Raw genomic sequence first — 24,852 nt, 5'->3', positions numbered from 1 at the left:
GTGATGGGTTCCCACTGCTCCCAGCAGCAGCCAGCCTGGGAAAGGGCTGAGGACCACTTCAGCCAGCCAAGGTGGCAGGGTGGGCACAACACCTAAAGCAATGGGCAGCAGAGGAGGCTCTGTAAGCAGTGTTTGAGAACAAAGAGGTTGGCAGCATGTAGGAAAAGGACAGCATCATTTCTGCTCATCACAGCCTGGGCTCCACGGCACAGTGGGGAGAGCTCCAGTCCTCCAGAGCAGGGCAGCACACAGCTTTGCTGGCACTTGGTCACAGATGGAAGCAGACAAGCTCATGGTGGAAAGCAAGCCACAACAGTAGAGAAAGGACATAACCTGTCTCTCAGATCTGCTGTCCCAGGCTACACCAGAGCAGGAGCCACCCAAGTAATTCCAGATGACCCCAAGCCTCTGCCACACTAACCCCATCACCTCCCCACATCCTCCCACACCAGGCAGCAGCTGTCCAAGTTTGGTCTGGGCAGAAATCAGCTCACCTACAGCCTGGAGTCAGAGGGCACCACCACTGCTGGGGCACAGAGCTGCCCTGTGCACTGGCAGGATGTCTGGGTGCTCCCTGACCCTAGCCATGCTTGTCTGGCACAGCAGGTTCCCACAAGCTGTGACACCATCTCCTCTCTGACTCAAAAGCTGTTGAGATGCAAAAAAGTGAGAAAGCTGAATCTGCGCTGTCTGCTGCAAGGACTTGGTGGAGCATCATTTATGGACAGAGAGCGGTCGGACATCAGCCACTCCCTGCAGACGACTCCCCCAGGAGGAAGCTCCAGTATCTCCAGTTGGGACAACGAGTCCCTGGACTGATGGCAATGGAAAGTGGCAAATCCTGCACCAGCAGAAGCAGAAGAAATGTGGTGGTGGGATGATTCATCCCAAGGAGCTTCCCAAGTGAAGCAGACATCAGCCACAGACCATGGCTGGATGATTAACTGATGGGTGGACTGAGAAACAGGACAGATTGTCTCTTCTGAGGGCAGGATGACACACTGAGCAGTGTTGGGAAGCTGCTGGAAATCAAAGTGGGTGGGAGATTTGGTATGTGAATGATCCAGAAACTTCTGATGGAGAACATAGGAGATTTGGGTCCCCCTGAATTTTGGGACTGTGGTGAGAAATTTCTTCCTGAGCTCTAAGATACTATCAGATGGAAAAGGGCAGTAGGAGCTCTCCTGTGGAGAGCTTCCAACCCCCCCTGGACCTTGTGATCCTGGTCAAGCTGCTGTGGGTGTCCTGCTGGAGCTGGGGGGTTGGACTGTATGAGCTCCAGCTCCCCACTGTGTCGGAATTCTGGTATTTACCCCTTGATACATCCAAAGTGTGTCACTGGCTGAGACTGGGCAGCAGAGCAAACAGGGCCCTGGGAAGAAATGCTGACTCTTCTGATGCCAAAGGTGGTGGACAAGACTTCAGCCTTGGTCTGCTCCCAGAAAGCACTTCCCATGGAATGATCCCTGCTTAAAAAAAGCTGGATGGAGGCTGTCCTCATTCTTACTACACCTGAGATTCCAGGGGAAAAAAATGAATATATACTCTGGCTCATTGAAACTTGATCTTGGTGATTTGGGTTATTTGGCAGGAAAGTGGATGGAGTGCCACACAGGATCTGCTTGCAAAGAAAAGCTCAAATGAAAGACAGAAAAAAGAGTAAAGGGGGGAAAAAGGAAGGAAGGATGATTTTTTCCTCCTGTCAGCACCATATCTACCCAGGAATCTTTGGTTGGATTTTATGCCAAGGAAAAACTAGTTTCTGGCCTCTTATAAGGTAAAAGGCACAGCAGGAAGTTACACCTGCAAAATTCCAGGTTCCAGTTATACTTCTGAAAAATATATTTGGTGTTTACAATACTTAGGCTGTAAGTTATGTTCTGAGGTGTGAGATGGAAGATCTGAAAGCCAAGCAGATGATCTCCACAGATCATCAGTTCTGTGTCTTGCCTCCCAAGAAAGCAAAAAACCCAAAACAAAACAAAAAAAGAGATTAAGTCCCAGAATCTCTCCTTAAAAGAGCTGGGAAAATATCAGATTAAAAAAATCCTCAAATACTCCTAATAAGTATCTTAAAGCAGAGACTCCTAAAGTATCCTGAAGAGAAGCATCCTCAAAGCATCCCAGACACCAGCCCTGTTGCTTTCCCTAGGCCGTGTGAATAGAGAAAAGCTCTCCTGCAGGTGAGGTTCGTGGCTGGCCTTGGAAGGTGCTCGCCACCTCTGCAAGGTGGCCGTGAGGCATGGAGGGAAGTTGGAGTAGGGCCTGAGTTTCATCCAGAGGGCATGGGGTGGAGAGAAGGAGGGGAGGTGTCTCTGCCATGCAACCTCTTGCTGTGCCAGAGAGCCCTCCTGCGTCCCACGGAGCAGCAGGTCCTGTTCAGTGCCCTGCAGCGAGAGGAGCTCAGGAGAAGTTGCTGTCTCGGTGACTTGGTGATGGCTTCCTCTTCCCATGTCACCTCCCCTTGGGTTAGCCTTGAGGTGTTGCAGACATGGGTAAAGCATCACCTACTCATCAGCACTCATTGAGCCTGCAGTGAGACTCTGGGAGCCAGGGCTCCAGCAACAAAAGAGGTAGAAGCAGCACAAACCAAAGCCCTGCTGTCACCCCACTGTCTGCCAGCTCTAACCCTGCTGCCCACCACTCTCCAGCCCCCACAGCCTCCCTATCCTCCCAGCTACAACCTGAGGCAGACTGGAGGGAAGAGCTGATTTAAGGTTCAGCACAGGAGATACATCAGACTGCCACAGCACAGAACAAGCACATAGATACCTAGAATGCTGCCCCCGATGGTGCCAGGACATGGGACACACACACACAGAGATCTGGGGGTGCATGGGGATGGGGTGTAGGCAGTGATACAGACCTTGGCGATGGCTCGGGCTGCTGCTCTTTCCTTGAAACAGAAGCAATAGTACATTAGCATGGTGCCAGGGGCACAAAGGATGCTGCTGCTGCACTGTTAGAACGAAAGGACAATACCAAACAGTACAACCGAGTGTGGAACTGCAGACAGGGAAGGGAAGGGAGCTCAGTTCCTGGACTTTGTAGCCCAGACAGAAGATCACTGGAGACTCACACAACACATACAACACTGGCACAGGGCTGAAGGGGTTAGCCCAACCCATCCTTCGCCTACCCACAGCTGAGACACCTCACGGGGATGTGATTTCTGTGAGCACAGGAGGACTTCCCTGGGCTCAAGGAGCAGCCCCTTGGAAATGCACTGCCCTGAGATGTTCCTGCATAAAGGGAAGGATCTGAACAGCTCCAGCGACCAGGGTGGATTTTCTTTTCTCTCCTGGCCATTGGGACAGAGCTCATGGCAGCTCTCCTGACACTCGGCTTCACCCACAGTGCTAATGAGTGCTGCTGGGAGGGGGACACCGCTAGGAAGGAGTAAGGACCCTGCCCTGACATCTTGACACCCTGGGAGCCTTTGGCACCTACTTTGCCAAAGCAGTTGGCAAAAGTCACGTGGAGGGAGTGGGACACCACAATTGTTGAATGCAGTTTCCTGCCAAGATGCCAAATCACCTGACTGCCCTAAGAGATCGCTGGCATTGAGGCCAAGGTGAGCTGAACTCCAGAGGGCAGGCAGGACACTGCAAGCCAAGGCCATGAGGAAAAACATCTCTCACCCTCCCTGGTCGGACACCTTGGTGGCATCATTTCCCAGCAGCAACAAGGAAAACCTGCTTGACCTTCAACTTACTCTGGTTCACAGCTTCTTCACATGGCAAACTGCAGAACTCTGGGGTCCTGGAGTAGCCCCACAGAGAGGGAGCAGGCTGAGCTTCTCAGCAGGTAAGGGTCTGCCTCCCCTAACACCAGACACCAGGGCTCCTGAGCATGAGGCCATACCAGCCCTGGCCCTGCCTCCACCTAGCAGCCACCACCAAGAGCTGCACAGACCCCAACCCCTCTATTTCAGGCTGAAGGCAGCAGCCTGGAAAGACTAAAACCCATCACTCCACCCTCTGAACCTTGCTCAGACAAGCTCAGAAGTCCAGCCTCAGCCTCTAGATCAAACACTCACGTTTTAAAGCTTGCAGGCTGCCCCATGGGCCTACAGATCTCTACTCTGCAGAGACACGACCCAGGGTAGGTCCTACCCCACACCTCCCAGCTGGCCTCACTGCCCACCAGCATGGCCAGCATCTCTCCATCCCTTCTGGGAGCTGCACACTCTCTGGTCACCAAATGGGACAGTCTCATCTGCTTGAAAAAAACCAAGACAGCCGCCCCCTCCCCCCCCGAAGCATGTGTTTGAGCTCTTGGTCTCTTGATGGCTACCTTGGCACAGCACATTTAGCAAACACTTCTCACCGCTACAACCTCTCCTGCTCTTGGGGGAAGCAAGGGAAGGCTGGAGGGAACAGCAGAAAGTTCAGAGGAAAACTGGGAACACCTTGATCAGACCCCTGGAAAATATGACTTTGCTTTTCACACCAAGCACTGTAATGTTACTCCAGGGGCAGGTTAGGCTGAAGAAATTCATGTACAGCAAGGGAGAGGGGTAGGGAGAGGTCACTGCATGACCTGTGGGGCACCAGCTGCCAGAAAACCTCTCACATCTTCAAGGCTGTCCATATGCAAAAGGCAGGAAGGAAAAAGAAAAATAACAAGAGGAAAAAACCCCAAACCAAAGAAGCTGCAAAGTGTGTGCTTCCCAAACTCCTAGCTCTGCTGCTAACCTGAATGTCAGTCCTGACTTGCTCTTCAGGTTCCTCAGAAGCTCCAGCTGGTTCAGAGGAGGGATGAGTCTAGAGGGAGAAAATAAAGACCATTAATACTAAGGCACAGCTGATTTCAGAACCTCCTGTCACAGAAGCTCCCCTGCTTGCCCCCAGAACCACCTTTGTGCCACCAACTGCAGCCAGGGGACAGCTCAGGAAGGATGGAGAGGGGTTTGGCTGCTACTTCCAACAGGATCCTAAAGCAGAGCGGTGAGGGGAAAGAGAGAGGGTGACAGCAAGAGAGAGAGAAACTTGTCTGCACCACCAGACTGTGAACCTCCCAAAACACAAGGGGCTGCTCCTGCACAGCAGGGTGGTGCTTTGGCAGGAGACCTGCCTCACCACCTGCAGTCTAGCTGCTGGCATTGCTTTCCTGGGAGATTAGTGCTTTTGCTGTGGAGTAGTGAAGAGAAGCTCCAGTTCTGGAAGCAAGCAGGAAAACTCAACTCTGCTGCTCTTGGGAATGCAGGGAAGCTTATGGGGCAGAGAAACCAGGGACCCAGGGTTGGAAGCATCCCAGGAGAAACAGCAATGTGCTCTAGGGTCAAGTCGAACCAATTCCCTACTGTCCATGTCAAGTTTTGCCCCAAAATGAAGCAAAATCATATATCATTGACTTCTACAATTCAAGGGTTCCCTCCCTTTCTCAGGAAGGGAAAGAATCTGACAATGGGGATGCTGCTTGATAAATAGAACCCCAACAACCACCACGTCGCTTCTCCTGCCTTTGTGCTAAAAGCCATCAGAGTAGCTCCACATCCACTCTTCATTTCTTTCTTCAGAGCCTGTGAGCCTGGGGGCTTGCTCCATAAATATTTATCCTTGCTATTCACAGACAAGTTTGCAGCCAAGAAAGACATGAGTTGGAGGTGTCAGGAGGAGGATGGAGAATGCTGGACACAGTTGGGAAGAGCAGCATCCAATTAAGAGCTGACTTGGGGACTCTGCATTCAGAGTCAAGGCCAGGAGGGTTCATCTCGTGGCTCGCTGCCAGCTCCTTTTCAGGCCACCAGCATGACCTTGCCCAAGTGCCACCATAGTGCCCAGAGGGTGTGAAGTCAGTGCAGCAGCCACAGCAAGAAGGGGGTGACCTGCTCAAACTGTCCCAAAAAACTACATTTTAGGACCATAAGGAAAAGGTTGGAAGTTCCTGGAGTCTCAAAATGGCCTTGGCTGAGATGCTGCATGCAATGGGGCTGCTGCTTACTATGAAATAAAGGCAGAGATACTGATGCCCACAGTTTTCAGCTACTGTGAGAACAATAGTTTCACTTTTTCTCTAGCTAGAAAAAAAACCCCAAACTCCAAAACAACTGGAAGAGCTTCTCCTCTGCATGCACAAAACTCATCCTCAAAACTACAGTTATTGAGCAGAGCACATTTGGTGTTCACTAGATTGAGGCAATCAGAAAATGTTCCCAGCCTAAGCATGGAGAAAAGAATAAAAATAAGCCTGAAAATTTTGGCTCAGCTCCCCACAGTCCAGCTCTGTTTGCTTCCATCTAGAGAAGAGCACATCCTGATCTGCTGAATTAATGATCCTCTTCACTCCAGACATCAGAAAGAATCTGATCTTGGTGCAGTGGAACAGTGCATGAGGGCTGGGCTGTCCCTTCCCTTCCCATCCCTCGATGTCTTCCGAGATGGGAGAAGGGAGTGCACCAAATCAAGCACAAAGTGTGCTCAGCAGGTAATGTTCTTAGGTGAGTTACTTTCTCAGAGAGGTCCACACCAAGTAGAGCACAGGACAACAGCCGAACCTTTTTCCAGGTGGGATCACAAATCCACTGATGCAAGTCTCAGAGCTGAAGAGCTCCTTAGCTGACTAGATTGAAGGATTCAGGAGCCCAAAAGCAGTTCCTTCCCTCAGCCCATAACACAGGGTCTGCACTGTGCTGAAGGTGGCAATCTCTTAGTCCACCACAGATGTTGCCATGCAGAGGTACAGCCCACACAAGCAAACACAGAAATTCACCATTTCTGTGGTAGTGAGGGGCTGGGCAAACCCCCAAGGTTTTACTGAAACAGTAATAATTAAAAATGGGTGTAAATGCTTCCATGTGCAGGAGCCCACATTTAACCTGAACTGGATACTCAGCCTGACCTGTCCTTTCAAGAGCAACCTGGAGAACATCTACCACACTGCACTATTTCATCAGAAGCTCTAAGAAGAGGCAGGGCTCTGCCCAGCTTTGCTCTAAGCTGCTGGACTGAGGACCCCCTGCAGTGGTGTATGTCCTCCAGAGACATGGGGAAAGGACCTCCAGCTGGGGCATCTCCTGTTTACTCTCTCTCCTCCTGGCCCATGTGTCACTGGTTAGCAAGGGAAGCAGGTTTTGGTTAAGGGGGAGCTAGGTGAGAAGATCTACACACCACAGGAACACACACAGCTCATGCTACCCACCAGAGCAACACTTCCAACTCACCAGCTACTGCAGGACTCCCAGCAGTACCTACAGCTGCTCCCCATCACCCATCCCAACAGAGCAGCAACAAACACCACACTAACTCCAGCTGCCAGCTCCCACATCCAGAGGGAAGGCAAATTCACTACTCCTGGTAGCACAGACAATGTTGAAGCATCTGGGGACAGTAGGGACATCATGCCTCCCCACAAGACAAGGAGGGCAGGAGCACAGGACGGTGGCTGGGAGCAAACACACCAAGGCACACAGAGACAATGAGGATCTTTTGGAACAGCCCCAGGAGGAACAATTAGGAAGAGTGTGACAAGGAGATGGATGCTGGAACAGGATCAGGGCTTAAATAAGCCTCCATGCTGCACTGGAATACCTAGAAGGAGCCAGTTTTTACCCAAACCATGACTTTGTGTCTCCAGCCTAAGCTCTTTTCCATAACTGAAAACGTTTATGAAGCTTATAAACTGTTTTATTACAAAAAATGCAATGGAAGTGGCACATTCTTATTTCACTCCCAGCAGCAGAAAAAAGTCTGATTCTCCAAGCAGACTGTTCAGGACAACAGGAAAATGCATCCATAATGTCAGGCCTGCAACTCATTGAGGGGATTGGCTGTAAATTAACCACACAAAGTGGTAACTGTGATTTACTAAAGCTGTACAACTTGCATCTGTGAAAGCTGGAACCAGGTTTGGCAACCAGGCACTAAAATCATATCAGCTCTAAGAGCATTCATGCATCCAGGGAGGATTTAAACTGCTCTAAGGACAGAGCTTGGTCCACAGTCTTGAAATGCAAGCCATGCATCCCCCATCTTAAAGATATTGACTTGAGCAGACACCACCTGCAGACCCCCACCTCGTACCAACCAAGCCTGTGATGCCAAAATCTCCACTTCCCTGCAGAACCTGACGTAGGATTATGTACCATAAATCTTACACAGCCATATCCAAGTCTTTCCATTTGGATTTATCCCCAAAAGATTAAGTCCCAGATTGAATAACTGGGGCTAAAACAACTGCTTGGCTTTCAGTCAGTCTTGGAAGAAAAAGCTGAAATGGAAAAGTCCTGATGAGATCATAGAATCCCAGGCTGGTTTAGGTTGGAAGGGACCTTTAAAGGTCATCCAGTCCAACCCCCTGCAGTCAGCAGGGACATCTGCAGCTAGAGCAGGCTTCTCAGAGCACCAAACCACCTCACCTGCAATGGTTCCAGGGGTGGGGAATCTACCACCTCTATGGGCAACCTGGGCCAGGCTCTCACTAACCTCACTGTGAGAGATTTCTTCCTTCTCTCCAGTCTGGATCTCCTCTTTTAAATCATCACCCCTGGTCCTGTCACAACACACCCTGCTAAAAAGATTGTACCCAGCTTTCTTCTAGGCCCCTTTAGGTACTGAAAGGGATATCCCCTTCCCCTTTCCCCTTCCTTGCTAGAAGGAACAATCATTTCAGTTTAGCATCCCAGATCTCTCTCCCCTCCAGATGTTGTCCTCAAAAGCAGACATAGCAGCTGCTGTGGTTTCAGCCTGTGCTACCCTTGATGCATGGTGTCATCACACCAGCAGATTCAACAAACCCAGCATCACCTGGTGGGCACATCTCCTGCAGCATGAAGGGAGATAAACGACACCATGGAGGGTGAGAAGGGGGCTGGGGAAAGGCAAACAGCAGGAGCAAGGGAAAGGGGGAAAAGTGTGAACTGGGAAGTTTTCTTGTGAAGCGTTTTATGAGTGGGAGGAGGTTGGTAAGACCATCAAGAAATCATTCTTCACAAAGCAACCTCAGCAAGTGCTCTCTCCCATTCTCCTTCCTTAAATCATAATTTTGGCAGTTTCCAACACTTGTGTGTACCAACAGCTAAAGTGTCCATGGAGGAGGTCTGTAGGGCAGCAGGGAGGGAGTCTGCTTTGGGTTTTCACTCATTCCTTTGGGGAAAAAAAAAGAGTTCCTCAGAGGTTTGGGTGAGGTCTCTTTGCTTTAGTTTGTTTAATTAAAGGTTTTGCATGTTAGAGTCCCAGCAGAAGCAGAGGGAGGGACAGGACAGACACTGGGCAAGTCACATGCACTTCATACCTGGAGGCACCGTACGTTTGCGTTTGCGTGCTTTGTGTTCAAAGAAAAGCACAGGGAAGAGAAAGAAACACAATGGGGGGGATGGGGAGGGGGGGAGGTGGGGAAGGGGTGAAGGGGAAAAGAAACAGAATAAAGAAAATTAGCACATGAACCAAGTGTGTCCCCAGCAGCTGATGTGCTGTGACCAGCCTGCTGGGGAGCATGGAGCCAGGGCTGAGCTTGCTGCCATCCTGGCCAGCTCAGAAAGCACTGCAGCCTGGGCACCCCTGGGGACAGGCAGCTGGCACTGTGCTCTAACAGCAAGCAGGCATCAAGGAGTGAGGAAAATGGCGGGGAGGGGGCCTCAGAGACCTTTCATGAGACATCCACAGCCCTTCATCCCATCAGCCAGGGATTCCTTGGACTGGGTATGATGTGCTGGTGGGGATTTTGGTGAAGCCCAATAGATGAGTGCAGTGCAGATCAAAACCTTGTTCTGAGTGCCAGTAAAAACCAGATTCTCCCCCCCCCCAGCAAACCCAGAGGCTGATGCATTCGATGTTGTGGTGTCTGGGTGCACCCAGCTCTGCGTGCACCACAAACCCAAACCACACCTGCATGTGCAGGAGCCTCCTGCATGGGTCAGCTTTGCTTCTGCCACATTTTGGATTTCACAATGCAAGCTGGCATTCTCTCAGAGGCCACCATGTATTCCCCCAGCATGGAGACCAGCTCTGCTGCAGTGATTGGAGTAAAGGTCTCGAGAAACATGACCTCCTCCAAGGCATGTCTGACAAGTATCTCGTATCAAGCAGCCAGCCTGGTTTGGAGATGCCTTGGGAAGACAACAGGAAAGATCAAGTCACAGAGCTCCTACTATGAGGAGAACAGAGAGTGCCAAGGTAGCAGTGACTGCAGATCCTCCCCAGGCAGGGATATTTGTGTTCCTCCAACCCACTTCCTAAGCATGCTGTGAGGCGCAGCCATGTGCCAGCAGCTGTCACCTGATGTGACACTGGGCTTGAGTTGCCATGAAGGCTGCACCATAGCAGGGCTGCCAGAACCTGCCACTGGCTTAGTGAAGTGGGTAGACAAGGAGAGATGGGCAGTGTGTGTGATGGAAGCTGCAGCCAGAACACAGTTGCCCCCTTTGTCCAACCTCCCAATTCATTTATCTGACTGTATCCAAAATGTTTCCAATACATTCTTGGTAAATAAAAAAACTCCAACTTGACTAACAGCTGAACCCAGCAAGGTGCCCACAGCTCACTCTCCAGCTGCTGCTCACTTCACCTGTGCACAGACAGGAGCTGAGATTTAATGGTGAAGCTGGGAGGAGCATAAGCCTGAGCCCAGAGAAGCCTGGGGTGTCACTGCTGCTTAGGGCCAGCATTGGGAGCAGCACCCACATCATCACCCAGCAAAACTGTTAGGACTTTAGCCTGCCTTCTTATTCAAGCTTATCAGCAAAGAATATTTTTTAGCTCTTTCTTCACCCATTTTTTGCCTATTCTGGAGCTCTGTAGCTGAATTCTCTTCCTGTGTATTAGCTCTCTGGGTTATAATGAGCAGATTAAGTAGCAGGTAACTAACCCCAGCACGTCCTCATGCAAAAGGGTGTCACTGTGTGTCTGGCTGCATGGCAAGTTTGGGCTGTCAAAGAGCAGTAAAACCTGGCAAAATCCTCTGAAACCAGCCCCTGGGCCTTCTGCTTTTTGCAGTGGACTTTGGGCCAGGCTCTGGTCCTCAGCCCTCCCCAGTAGCTGATCTCAGCTGGTGCTGCAAAGGTACAGCAAGAAGGTCAAGCACTGGGGAGGGAGAGCTCAGATGGGGTGGGTTCAGTGCTGTTGGAAAATAGGTTTGTTCTGGTTTGTTGGGGTTTGTAGGCAAAATCTTGAAATCAGTTCATCAGTCTCTAGGGAAAAAGCAACTGATCAGACACATTGGGAATGAATCCAATGGTAACTTACTGACCATGACAATGGGACTTGCAACAGGTTCTTAGGATGGAAAACAGGCTGAAATACAGCTGATGCTTACCCTAGGAAACAGATCCAGACTGTCCAGCTGAGGGTTAAAAGGCACCAGCAACATGGGAAAACACAAAGGGATTCACACCTGCAGTGGCACAACCCCGGGCTGGACCACAGCCCTGCTTGGGAGCAGGGAGATGGAGCACAGGGAGCTCCATCACGTGCAACAAAGCCCCACAAAGCTACAGGAACACCTAACAAACACATCTGACTGTTCCACAAACCCAGGGAGGCCTGGCTAGCCCCTAAAAGCACTCCAGGAAGGGATACACAGCCCTGCCCAGGGCTGCAGGGCAGAGTGGAGTGGAAAATGAAGGGCAGCGTTTTCCATTTTGTCTTGTGGGGAAGACTTCTCCTTAATGCCACCAACCCCAAGAGTGACAGAGGGAACATAAAGCTTCCTCTTGTCCCAGAGGACAGTGGAGCATTGCAGGGGACTCTGTCCCCATCTCATTGGAGCTCCAAATCCCAAGAGGCTGTGAATTCCTACAGCACTGCTTTAACCTGTGCTGTTTCAGCTGAGAAAGCTGCCTGGGAATGCTGAAAGGGAGGCAGGATGGGTGCTGCTAAAACACAGTGTTGCTTTAGCAGCATCTTGGCTCTGCTCTCCCTCTCCACCCATGTCAACAGATTGGGAAAGACCAATAAAATACAAGGAATGGGAAAATGTTCCATGAATCCTGAATTTTTGCCTTCTCAGAAGAAAAAAAGAAAAAGGAAAGAAAAGGGAGACCCAGGGAAAATAAACCTGGAAAGAGGGTTGGGCCAGTCAAGAGAGGAACAGAAGGTTGCTGGAAGGCAGAAGGACCATTAGAGGCCAGTTGGAGGTGCAAGGAGAGCCCAGGCAAGGGCAGGAGGAGGAGGATGGTGTTTACCTACAATCCAGGGCAGCTCGGGAGGGAGGCTCTTCACACCCCAGCACGGCAACTGTCACAAGACATTGCAACTACCAGTGGACGTGGAGAAATAAAGGTGGAAAAGAAGAGCAGCACGTCCACACAGACAAAAGGAAAACACACAACAAAAAACAACAGAGAAATTAAAATCAAGTCAAAAGAAATGAAAACAAATAAATAACCAATACAAAGCAAAGGCAACAAAACAACTCCTGAAGAAAAGAATTTATCAGCCCTTAAGAGCTCTTGAAATCAAACTTTTTCAACCTAAAAAATAAGTAAAGAAACAAATGGAACCAGGTATTCAGGTAACAAAAATAAATATGGAGACAAGTGGCATGAGGAGGGAGGCAGTGGGAGCAGGGGGAGAGCAGGTACCTGTACATGGGGACGGTGACGGTGCGCTCGTAGTACTGCCAGGTGGAGTGCAGGTCTGTCCTGGACAGGTTGGTGGCATAGAACCTCCAGGCTGCCTGCAGAGCAACCATACAACTTGTGTGGGAAGAGACCTTTGAGATCTGAGTCCAGCCCTTACCCCAGCACTACCAGGGCACCACCATGTCCCTCAGCACCACATCTCCATGGCTTTCAAAGCCCTCTGGGGATGGGAACTCCACCATTGCCCTGGGCAGCCTGGGCCAGCCCTCGGCAACCCTCAAGGGGAAGAAATTCTTCCTCATGTCCAACCTGAACCTCCCCTACAACAACTTGAGGCCACTTCCTCTTGTCCTGTCACTTGTTACTTAGGAGAACAACCCTCAGCTGAGTCCAACCTCCTTTCAGGGAGCTGTAAAAAGGTCTCCCCTCAGCCTCCTTTTCTCCAGGCTGAACACCCCCAGCTCCCCCAGTCCTGTTCTCCAGACCTTTCCCCAGCTTCATTGCCCTTCTCTGCAACTGCTCCAGCTCCTCAAAGTCCTTGGAGTGAGGGGCCCAAACCTGAACCCAGGATATGAGCTGTGACCTCCCCAGTGCTGAATACAAGGTAGAATGGAAACAGGATAGGATTTTGGCCCCAGGCATGCCCAGCACTACCCTTGGCTTGATAAACCTCAGCCAACCTTAAGTCCTCCCTCTGTTTCCTGTGAGATTAGTTGAACCCTTTGCTTTCTCGTTGATTTGGGGTGGTACAATGGCCCTGTCAGCCCAGATAAAGCTGCTGTGGGCACCAGACACTCATTGTCAGGGTGAGATCAGCTATCAAAGGTGTTGCTGTCCATCAGGGAGCTAAAGCATTTGGAGAGAGGAGCAGAGAAATGTAAAAACTAATTCCAAATCTTCATGGCACACACCAAGGCCAACCTTCTGCACAGACATCTGGTGCCATGAAGAAAATACTCCCAATTGTATTTTATAGCAGTATAAATACCCTTTGGGGGAAAAAAAAAAAAAAAAAGGCGATTTGGTGCAAAGCAGCTCTCCTAAGGCATTTGTCTTGCTGGGTTGGGCTGAGCTTCCCTCCTGTGATCCCCCAGGCTGCCTTCCACACATGCTGCTTCCTCCCCAAGGCTGATTTCCTGGAGTTACTTCCAGACAAGGCCAGTCACCAGCTGTTCTCTCACAGGTCACACAGAGGCCCATTTCTCACCTGCTTATCTTCTCCCCAACTTCTAAAAGGTTACTAAGCCCCCCAAAATGAGGGTGCTGTGACCCTCACCTGAATCAGACCTGCTGCTGGGTTTCGCCTCTTCTCAAAGTGCTTTTGTCGGTGCTGCTCTTGAACCTTCAGAGCAAAGCCTGAACCCAAGATACCCTGGGGAAGAGAAGGAAGTTCTGCAGTTAGCAAGGTGTTAGCTAAGCTTTCACATACAAATTGCAGCCAACTTCCCTTCCAAAAGTTTGTTCTGGCTCATTTTTAGCTCCAAACATTCAGGGGAAGGAAGGCTAAGCCTCCATTCCAGGCAGCCCCATCAGATACCCTCCCCATGAAGGTGCAGCACTTTGCTGGTGCCCACTGGAATTGCTGTTTTTCCTACCAGCTGATAAAACCCAAACCAAACACTTTGTGCTGGCATTCAGCACACTATCCCCATCAGGGAAATGAGATCCATGCCACACAGTGAAAAGCACTTTGAAAGGGATAGGAGTAACCTGCTGAAATGATGTCATCACCCCTAGAACAGTACTTTGCAGGGCAAAAAGTGCTTTCACTCAATAGATACTTGTGCAGAGCCAAAGCTAGAGCTGCCACCCAGCCCATGCTCATTGCATCCCCTAACTCCATGCTCATGAGCAGTGTGTCTGAGCTATGGATATTCAGAGATGGTTTCCCCTCTTCCCCCTGTTGTGGGTTTTTGGTTGTTTTCTTTTTTTTTTGGCTCAGCAGCCATGGAGAAGTGGCCATTGGGGGGTCCCTGGGTGCACCACACTTCTAAATGTAGCTGTTGCATTGCCACAAACTCCATGTGGCATGCTCCAGGAGGTAAAGTGCTCAAGCTCAGGCTCCCTCCCCTCTGCAGCTTCTGCTTACAGCAGGAAGGGCGAAGAAGGAGACTCCGATGAGGGTGAAGGTAGCTGCCAGCAACCTCCCGTTCCAGGTCTGTGGGTACTTGTCCCCATAGCCAATGGTGGTGAGAGTGATCTGCAGGGAGAAGAGGATCACACAGCTCTTGGTTAGACAGCCCTAAAACGGCACCAGCACAGCCAAGCATCTCATGACACTGCAGGTGGAAGATGGAGGAGCTCAGGGTCACCACATGTCCCGAGCTGGGAGTGTGACCAGCAGGTCGAGGGAGGTTCACCTCCCCCACTACTCTGTCCTACTGAGGTCACATCTGGAGTACTGGGACCAGTTCTGGGCTCAACAGTTCAAGAAAGACAGGAAATTACTGGAGAGAGTCCAGTGGAGATCAGAAAGATGCTGAGTGGCGGGGAGCAGCAATGCGAGGAGCAAAGGCTGAGAGCCCTGGCACTGAGAGCCTGGAGTGGAACTGAGCAATGCTGAGCGAGAGCTAAAGGAGCTGTGGGAAGCAAGGAGTTGGGGCCAAATTCTTCTCAGTGGTGCCCAGCAACAGGGCAATGGGCACAAACTGAAACCCAGGAGGTTCCATGAGGAGAAACTTCTTTGGTGTGAGGGTGCGGAGCCCTGGAGCAGGCTTCCCAGAGAGGTTGTGGAGTCTCCTTCTCGAGAGAGATTCCACCTGGAAATTGTGCTCCTGAGCAAGCTGCTGCGGGTGCCCTGCTTTAGCAAGGGGTTGGACTGGATGGTCACCAGAGGTCCCTTCCAACCCTCACCAAGCTGGGATTCTGTGACCAATTTAACATGCAGTCTGGTACCCAGGAGCACCCCATCTGCTTGGGATGGGGATCTCTGTAGGAAGCAGTGATGCCCAGGACAGCCCTGCCACCGTCCTTGCTCAACATGCTGAATTCTCACACCAGGCAGGAGCGTTTTCTGACAGAGAGCTGACATTCTGACACAGAGCTGCCAGCTGGTGCAGAGGCCTCCCCCAGGAGATGGGGTTGAGCTTTGGGTAGAGGAAGAGAACCAGCACAGGTCCTCCAAACTCTCTTCTAGCAGCTGAGGGAAAGAGGCAGGGCCATTTGCATGCATAAAGATGTTTGTTCCACATCCTCCCAGCAGTACCCATCGGTCTCCCTCCCCATTTAAAAGCAGCATATTGGCTCAACAGGATGAATTACAGCTGCTTCAGACAACCTGAGTTAGGGATGTTTTTCCTCTCTCAGCATTATTTCATGCACCAGGAAAATGCTGGCAAGCTGCTGTGTGCCTTTTGGGAAAGGAGCTGTGAGATTTGTTGGAGGCAAAGAACCACCTGAAATCCAAACTACAGGAAGGGGCAGATTTTGCCACTTCATAGACACCATTAGTGGGAAATGTTGGGTATTCCCCAAAGCTTCTGAGAGGATTGGGAGAGCCTGGGATTCAAAGGCAAGACAGGGAGAGATGGGGCTGATGGGGCCACCCTCCTCCTTTCCTTCTGCTCAAGCATCCCTGGGACAAGTGGAAAGTTGTTCCCATTCCACAGTCCCCATGGACAAAGCTGTGCTGGTGTGGCTTTGAAACCTCAAGCATTTGGTTTAGAATAAAACGACTTTCACCCAAATGGAAGCACAATCCCAAAGCACAGGTTAATTGGACCCACTAAAAGCCCTATCAATTAGATGCCACTTTGACAAAGTGGTTAGAAAATGCATCTGTGTGGCTGCTCCTCACTGAAAGTCAGAGCAATGCTCTCCCCACAATCACTACAAACCTGCTTTACAAAGTTTTTGTCATTCAGACAACGACTGAATCCACCAAGATCAAATCAAGGGAGAAGTTTCTGAATGTGAAAATTAATTTCTTTCACCCATCTCCTAACACCTGCCTGTACTGAATCCATGAGCTGGACACTGACAAAACCTATTTACTTTAATGAAGTTCACATTTGACCCTGAGTGTCTCAGCAGCAAAACAACCTTGGTGCAGCTTCATGTCCTGAAACAAGGGGGAGATTCCTCTGTCAGCTTTGCACAGCTAGAAAATCAGGAGGGGTAAAGCCAGACGTGGCTCTCCCCAGACTGAGCTGAGCTGTCCCTTTTTCCTCATTGTTTATTTTCTCGTTATGTCAAATTGGGCTTTGTTTTTATTTTTCTGTCATAACCAAGGGGCTTGAAAAGCCATTTGCTGCTTCTTTGCCTTTGTTGGAAGGGGAGCTGCTGGCTCAGCCGACTCCTCCCCAAAGCCTGTAACTGGGATTTGATCAGATCTGGGATTTTCGTTACATGCTTTGTAGTCAAGGAGCAGTGTCAGAGCAGGAGAACAATAATGCAAGAAGATTAGGATGTCATTAATTCTCTTTGTTAATAAGCTAATCCAATAATTCACATGCAGACACAGGCACGGAGCAGGACCGGAAGTACTGCCCTTGCCTCCTGTGTCAGCAGAGATGTGAAAGGGGAGGGCTCTCAGCACTCAGCTTCGTTCTGCTACTTAGAGGCTATTAATTTTACAAAACTCACTCTGGTGCCTTGCCCAAGCTTGATTTTTCAATAATTAAAAGCAGAAATCCTTGTCACAATGATGATCAAAGCACCCTGGGAGCACTGGCTCTTTATCTGACCTGCTCCGAAAGTCGTGACAGAGCTAAATCCCACGACTGAGAGCTAAATCCCACCCCAGCTCTTGCAGCTCCAGGAACTCAAGAAACACAATCCCTTAGCATTCTCTGAGGTTTAGTGAAGTAAAAAGGAAAACAAAACAACAACAAAACACCCAAAAACCCCCACAACCAACCAACCAACCAACCGCTAAATGGAGCGGCCTGAAACCTTTTAATAAAAGTGTTAACTAAGTACTCCCCAAGTCCATTCCTTGCCTAAGTGATAGGAGAGGAAGGGGTAATGGACCTTTTATTTTAATCACCAACAGCTGCTCCACGAGAATCACTTACCAGACCCCACCAGAGCGCATCTGCGTACGTATCAAAGTGCTCATTTTCTCCTTTCTCCGCCAAGTACACCAGGAAAGAGGCCAGGATGAGGCACAGAAAGCCAATATACCAGGCAGTGATCAGCTCCTGCAAGAGCACAAAGGGACAGAAGAGAATGATTGCAGTTCTGGGTGAACAGCTCAAAGCTGAGCTGCTTCTGGTTGGCTCTCAGCTTCCCCCACATTTGTTTTAGGGACTTTGGTTGGAGAGCAGCAGTAGCACTTTCTGGGGTGGGATCACATTCTGGTGGTGGCCCTGCCAAGCATTCCCCATCCTGAGGACTCCATCATCTGCATACATACAGCAAATGGAGAAGAAAAAGGACTGCTAATATCTCCAGCACTTCAAGATGTGGAACAGACTATAAAAAAAAGTAGTATTTCCCCAGGCCATACCTGGATGTAGGCTTTAGCTACAACATCCCCCAGTTCCAGGGAAGTTTTAATTCAGGATTCAGAAGAGTGATTGGTTTTGGATGAAGTTAATACAAAGATGGACAAGGGACCCATGAATTCCTTAGGATTTTCACACAGTTCTGGAAGAGCTTTTCAAAGGAAAAGTGCAGGAAACAGAACTGTCAAACCAGTGACTCAGCAGGAGGGCACAGAACACTAATGGTCAACTCTTCTTTCACTTCATGACTCATTTGCCAATGTCAAACTCTTCCCAAAGCAGAAAGCAGCCAAGGTGCCTTACCAGGGATCGCTTCTCCATGATCTCACATTAGGAACAGGAGCCCAGGAGAACACTGCTGCCTGCAGGAGGCTGCTGCCTGCGGGATGTGCTTCAGGAACGTGGCCTCTTGGAAGTGTGCATCCAGACAAAGAGCCTGCAGCAGCTCCTCTGCTTAATGAGGCTGCTGGCTAATTGCTGACTCTTTGAAATGAGCTGTGTCAGGTGGTTTCTGTGTTTGAAATGTTCCCTGCAAACATCTAAACATCTCCCTCCTCTCCTCTGCTGGTTGGAAAGCTCCATCAGACCTTGTCTGACTTTGTGCTGCTCCCTGTGGTACTTGCACAGTGGCTTTCTAGTCTCCCCAGACCTGGGAGATGTTTGGGGTGGAGAACTAAACCAAAGTAGCATCTCTGGTTGTCTGGTTGGGGAGGGGAACCACGAAGAGCAACTCAATATCCTTCCCTTAGGCCTTGCTTACCTTACTGTGTGCATAGACCACAGAGCCCAGGAGCTTCCAGGTGCCTCCCCGACGGTCCATGCGGATCATGCGCAGGATCTGCAGGAACCTCAGACTCCTGAGTGCTGAGGTGGCAAAGACATTCCCTTGGGATCCTGCCGCCAGCACGGCGATGGAGGCGATCAGTACCATGATGTCTGCATCAACAAAGGGCAGAGGAAGCTGAAGAAATGCTGCTGAGCCACTGCCACAGGGGATGCCACTACCTACTGCCACTGCCAGCAGAAGGCAGGGCAGTGGAAGTGGTCTTGTATCAGTTGCACCTTGTGCTGGAGGATCAGAGCAGTCATCTAAACCTGGGTGAAAGTGGTTGGCCCCCTGTACTCAGCACGGGGGAGGCAGCACCTTGAAGGGGCCCTGGGTGCAGTTTTGGGCCCCCTGCTCCAAGAAGGGCATTAGGAGCTGGAGCAAATCCAGAGTAGGGCAAGGAAGCTGGTGAAGAGTCTGGAGAGAGGGCTGGGGAGGAGCAGCTGAGGGAGCTGAGAACATTCAGCCTGGAGAAAAGGAGGCTGAGGGGAGACCTCATTGCTCTCTACAGCTCCCTGAAAGGAGGTTGGAGCCAGGTGGGTGTTGGTCTCTTCTCCCAAGGAGAAAGGGTAGTACAAGAGAAAATGGCCTCAGATTCCTGCAGGGGAAGTTTAGGTTGGACATGAGGAACAATTTCATCCCCAAAAGGGTTGTCGAGGCCTGTCCCAGGCTGCTGAGGGCAGTGGTGAGGTCTCCATCCCTGAAGGGGTTTCAAAGCTGTGGAGATGTGGTGCTGAAAGACATGTGGGTTAGTGGTGCCCTGGCAATGCTGAGTTAAGGGTTGGGCTTGATCCTAGAGGTATCTTCCCAAGGACAATGATTCCATGACTATACAGTTTATGGAAACTTCCCAGCTTCCTTCTCAGCATTCATCCTTCCCATAGAAACTGTGCCAAATGCTGCAAAGCCTGAATTCTGACCTGATTCAGCCTTCACATTGCTCAAAATGGATTAAATCCTTGCCAAATGCATGTCCTTCCTCGGCCAGCCACAGCTGCCTGCCACACAGAGCTGTGAGCTCCCTACTTAAACTAGGAATGGAAACCCAGAAGATGGCCACCACAACAATTCTAGAGTGCTTGTGGGCAAAGCAAGGCCAAGAAAAGAAGGTTTGGTCTATCTATGCTAAGGTGAAGATCCTGAAAGCCTGCCCCTTGCCTGCTTTTCTGTGCCAGCTTTACAGGGCTGCTTTTCTGTGGAACAAGCTAAAATCCTGCAGATAACGTCTGACACTGGAGAGCAGGCTCCATAGCAAGGGCTGTGGCCTCTCTGCCCACTCCTTAGCCCAGTAAAAAGGACTGCTGTGCACAGATGGCCCTGTTCACAACAGGCTGATGAGCACTTCCTAAACAAGAATTAATTAAGTCTCAGAACTCCCTTGCGAGGCAGCTCAGGGAATGCAAAGTGAGGCTCTGAGACTTCCAGTGACTTGTGAGCCTTTTGGTGTTGAGGTTGGACACAGGATGGCAGGATCCCAGCTCCTGCACTCAGTTTCTCCCAGCTAAACCCCTGTTCTGTGGCTCTGGGCAGCTGGCAGTGGTGCCTAGGGCATTCCTGGCCATGGTATGGATCCTGGGGCTGCAGAAAGCAAGGTGGACCTCCTGCAGAGTAACAAAAAACATGTTCATGGATGAAGCCCTTTGTGTTCTTTTTCTTCTCATGGATAAGCCCCCACAATGCATGGATGGAACCAGAACACTGTGCAAGCAAGAGTGTGCAATAGGTTTTTCTATTTGAAAACCCAGAAGGTTCCATCTGAACAGGAGGAGAAACTTCCTTGCTGTGAGGGTGCAGAGCCCTGGAGCAGGCTGCCCAGAGATGTTGTGGAGTCTCCTTCCCCCTGGCCATCATGCTGCTGGGTGAGATGCTGTGGGTGGACAAGAGGATATCCAGAAGCCCCTTGCACCCCCCCAGGCTGTGACTGACAGCATGCAGGAGGCAGCTCTCACCGATGACACAGAAGGGCTTGCGAGCAAACTTCAACCTCCCCCTCCAGCCCCGGTAGCGACAGCAGCAGCCAGCAGCCCAGATCCTCACGAAGTATTCCACACCAAACACAACAATGGTGACAATTTCCTGGGAGGGAGACAATGCTGTTAGTCAGGAAAGGCTTACTTGTGGTCCCAGTGGTCCCCTTCTCACCAGTGACCACTGAAATCTCAGTTAAACACCCCCAGTCTCAGAATTTTGTGTATTTCACTTCTTAAGCCTCACTGATGGCTTCATTTGCAACTCAGCACTTACCAAGATGTAGAGGGCCCCTTCTGAACTGTTCTGGTACTCATCAATGGTTGAAAAGACAGATAGGACCAGGCAGGAGAACACAAGGAGAAAACTGTAACAGAGAGAGAGAGAGAGAATCAGCCTCCAGAGCAGGAACTGCTCACACCCCACCAAAGCAGCCCAGAGGACGTCTGGGGCCATGCTTCTCTAGAGCTTACTGTGCTGCTGCTACACCACCAGGGCTCTAGCTCTGCTGACTGGGAGCTTGTGTGTGATGGACCCACTGGAGCGTCCTCAGTTTGGCCAATGCCAGGCCAGTTCCCTTCCCAGCTGGCATCTCTGCTCATGTCCCTGATGCGGTTTCCCCAAGGAGCATTCAGCTCCTGCTGCAGAGTGCTTTCAGCCAGCATGCAGGTGAGCAGAGAAATTCATTACTGTGATACCAGCAGACCACAGAGCAGGCTGAGCACAGGCACAGGGAAAACTCCAGGGATGCTCTGCTGAGGTATCTGCTCACACAGCAGTGACACTGCTTCTCCATCCTTACCAGGGTAGGACATTTTTGGGTGGATTTAATGTTAGGCAGAGACTCGAGATTAACTCCCTCCTGCCTGGAAATGGTTGGACTCATGAGCTTAAAGGTCTTTTCCAACCAAAATGATTCTAGGAAAGGCTGGTGACCTTCAGGCTGGTTGTGGTTGTCACTATGCCCTTCTGTGGCATGACACAGCAGGGGTTTGATTCAGTCCAAGGGATCACAAAATGCTCTGGGCTTACAGGGATCATCAAAGGTCATCTAATCCAACACCCCTGCAGCCAGCAGGAACAGCTGCAAGGTTGCTCAGAGCCCCAAACAACCTGACCTGCAGTGGTGCCAGGGATGGGGCAGCTCCCACCTCTCTGGGCAACCTGGGCCAGGCTCTCCCCACTCTCACTGTCAAGCATTTCTCCCTTCTCTCCAGCCTGAATCTCCCTCTTTGAGTTCAAACCATCACCCCTTGTCCTGTTACAACAGGCCCTGATTCAAAGTCTGTCCCCAGCTTTCTTATCAGCCCCTTTAAGTACTGAAAGGCCACAAGAAGGTCCCTCTAGAGCCCTCTCTTCTCCAGGCTGAGCCACCCCAACTCATCCTGGGGACAGGAGGTCATCTTGGTGCTGCAGGGACACTGCAGGCCCCATCTTGCCAGGAACTCGGGGGGACCCAGGCTTTGACAGCAGTTCCATCTCTTTTATTTACCACAAAACAGAGTCAAAGACCCCTTCTAGAATGCATCACAGATCTCACTGACATCTGCTCCCATGTCCCAAAAGCAGCTCAGAAGTGGCACATCACAGCCTGTCCCCATCAAAACTTCTCCCTCTGCACATTTCATGGGTGCTGGAGGTACTAGTGCAAGTCAAAAGGCACAAAACGAGTGGCAGAAACTTGCCTCTCTTCTGACACTCAGCTACTGATGTGTCCTGGCACTGCTCAGGGATGGAGGAGGTTTCCACCAGCCCATGATGCTCACTGCTTGCTCAAACAAAAGGAGGGACATTAATTTACTAAGCATTGCTTTACTGGTGCAGCAAAGTAGGACAGTGCAGGAGAAACTGAGAGCTGCATTCTGTACAAGGATTAAATAATTCATCTGTCTGGCTCTGGCTTACTTTCCTACCAACTGTGGTTTGAATATTGATAGGGAATGGTCCAGCTGGTAGGGGCTGATCCTTTCTGTTCTGCATGGCAAAGGAGCTTCACAGCCTGTTGGTGTCAGGGTAAGAAGTGAAACCAGGGGGATCTGCAACACTGATTCCAACCACAGGCTGAAATGTCCCTGTCTGCTGCAGGGGAGGGACCTTCTGAGCTATCTCCATCAAGGCTGAGCTTTGTCAGCACGAGATGAATTCAGATAAGGAGAATTGTCTTCTCTCGCTGCAAAGCATAGAATCACAGCATGGTGCGGGTTGGAAGGTGCCTTCAAGATCATCCAGCTCCAACCCCCTGCAATGGGCAGGGACACCTCCCACCAGCCCAGCCATCCCCAACTTGACCTTGAGTACCTTGATACCTCCAGTAAGGAGGTATCCACAACCTTCCTGGGCAGCCTATTCCTCACCACCCTCACTGGAAAGAACTTCCTCCTAAATTTCCTCTTCTCACACCAGAGACTTGAAACAGCCTAAAGAGAGCAAATGTCCCTTGCAATCCCACTCATGATGTCCCTTCATGTCTTTCCTGGGTTTCACCTCAAACATTTTTTTTCTCCTCAAACTGCTCTTTCAAAACCCTTGCCATAAAGAAGCCTATCACAACCTCTCCCACAGCCAAATGGACTCCATCCATTCCCACATCCTCCAAGCTGCCTGAGGAGCTGCAACTGGGGCAGGCAGCCCTGCTCCTGGAGTGGCCCAGATTTTGCTACAAATGTCTCTGACAGAGGGAGAAACAAATGAATAATCAATGAAAGAAACGGAAGAGGGAAACAAAAGAAGAAAATAGAAAGGGATGAAGGGAAAAAGAAAATCCTGCATTTACTGATGAAAGAAATAGAGTGAGGGTTGTCTTTTTGTGACAAAACATCCCAGTGAAACACCTGGGCTGGTGCTGAAAGTCTGAGGCAGACTCAGACACCACCTCTGCTAAGATGACCAACTCTGATGGACCCAGAACGAAGCCATGGTCAAATGAGGAGCCCTAGGCAGGGACAAATGTTACAAGGAAGAGGATTCCTGCACATGATAGATACTGATGGGGCAGAAAAAAGGAAAATAAATTACTTTATCATTTTCAATCCAGCCCAGGGAGGTGGAGGAGTCACCATCCCTGGAGGTGTATAAATATGGCACTTAAAGACATGGTTTAGTGGCCATGGAGGTGTTGGGTTGGTGTTTGCACTTGATCTTAAAGGCCTTTTCCAACCTCAATGATTCTATGATTCTCACCTCTGTGAGGCTGTAAAGGGACCTGAAGAGAGAGAATCTTTCTGCATGGAAATTGAATCCAAGGGATTGGGGTCAACATGGCTCTTGGGAGGCTGTGAAGGAGCTACAGAGCCTTTGTGGGTAGTGGAGGAGAAATGTCCAGCACTGGAGATGGGCTATCCCCTGAGCTCCCACAGAGCAGGGCAGTGGGGAGCAGCAAGGCTACCTGCTTCAGTTTCACCTAAGCCACCCAGACAGTGCAGGAAAGGTTTCCTGATAATAATTGATAGCCAGGGAAGGGAAACAGGGCAATAAATAGCAGACAGGTTGGGATGAATCTAATTTTTAAAGCTACATATCTAATCACAGCAAATTATCTCTGCAGCCTGACTCTGGGAAACGTCAATGAGCAACAAGGAAACATTAATTACATCCCATCTAATGATTTTTACATTAAAGATGCCAGTTCTGCTTGGAGCTTTGGAGAAGACAATATCCTCCTCCTGAGCAGGCAGCAGCTGGGTCCTACAAGATCATGGCTGGAACTGGCACCAGCCTCCCCCAGACCCAAGTTGGGATGCAAAGGGCAGAGTGTGGTTTTGGACCTGTCTTCTCCATGGAGTGAAGCTGGCTTCAGCCTCTTGGAGCCACTAGAGAAAGACAACTCATATCACTGCACCTTCTCACTGAGCATTCCTGCAGGCACCTAGCACCTCCTACTGCTCCAGTATCCCTCACGCCTGTTGCTTAGGCCTTCAAGCTTAGCCCAGACTCAGCTGTGCAAATCTGATGGCTTTACATCCACAGGGTACGTTGACTTAGGACACCCCTGCAACCTTCTTACTACTACTTCTAAATCCCAGCACAAAATCTGCATATCACAGTTCCACAGCCACTGTGCTTCAGGTTAGCAACAGAACAAGAAATGACTG

The 24,852-nt window shown here is 50.4% G+C and overlaps 1 protein-coding gene across 6 annotated transcripts in view; it reads right to left on the bottom strand.

Moving 5' to 3' along the window:
* KCNQ2 (potassium voltage-gated channel subfamily Q member 2) overlaps window positions 1-24,852 on the bottom strand; it is a 67,596-nt gene that overhangs the window by 21,004 nt on the left and 21,740 nt on the right. For 5 of the 6 annotated variants that reach the window (XM_054392122.1, XM_054392124.1, XM_054392123.1 and 2 more), the window contains exons 2-11: window positions 21,038-21,128; window positions 20,743-20,869; window positions 18,728-18,903; window positions 17,536-17,661; window positions 14,610-14,720; window positions 13,797-13,892; window positions 12,521-12,615; window positions 9,235-9,264; window positions 4,698-4,766; window positions 2,867-2,896 (exon numbers count right to left, since the gene is read on the bottom strand). In XM_054392122.1, coding sequence (XP_054248097.1) covers window positions 2,867-2,896; window positions 4,698-4,766; window positions 9,235-9,264; window positions 12,521-12,615; window positions 13,797-13,892; window positions 14,610-14,720; window positions 17,536-17,661; window positions 18,728-18,903; window positions 20,743-20,869; window positions 21,038-21,128 — 951 coding nt within the window. The remainder of the gene's footprint in view (window positions 1-2,866; window positions 2,897-4,697; window positions 4,767-9,234; window positions 9,265-12,520; window positions 12,616-13,796; window positions 13,893-14,609; window positions 14,721-17,535; window positions 17,662-18,727; window positions 18,904-20,742; window positions 20,870-21,037; window positions 21,129-24,852) is intronic. The other variant, XM_054392126.1, reaches the window with a different exon arrangement.

This window comes from Indicator indicator, chromosome 24 (assembly GCF_027791375.1).
Source record: "Indicator indicator isolate 239-I01 chromosome 24, UM_Iind_1.1, whole genome shotgun sequence".
Lineage (NCBI taxonomy): Eukaryota > Metazoa > Chordata > Aves > Piciformes > Indicatoridae > Indicator > Indicator indicator.
This window is presented reverse-complemented; position numbering and strand designations above follow the sequence as displayed.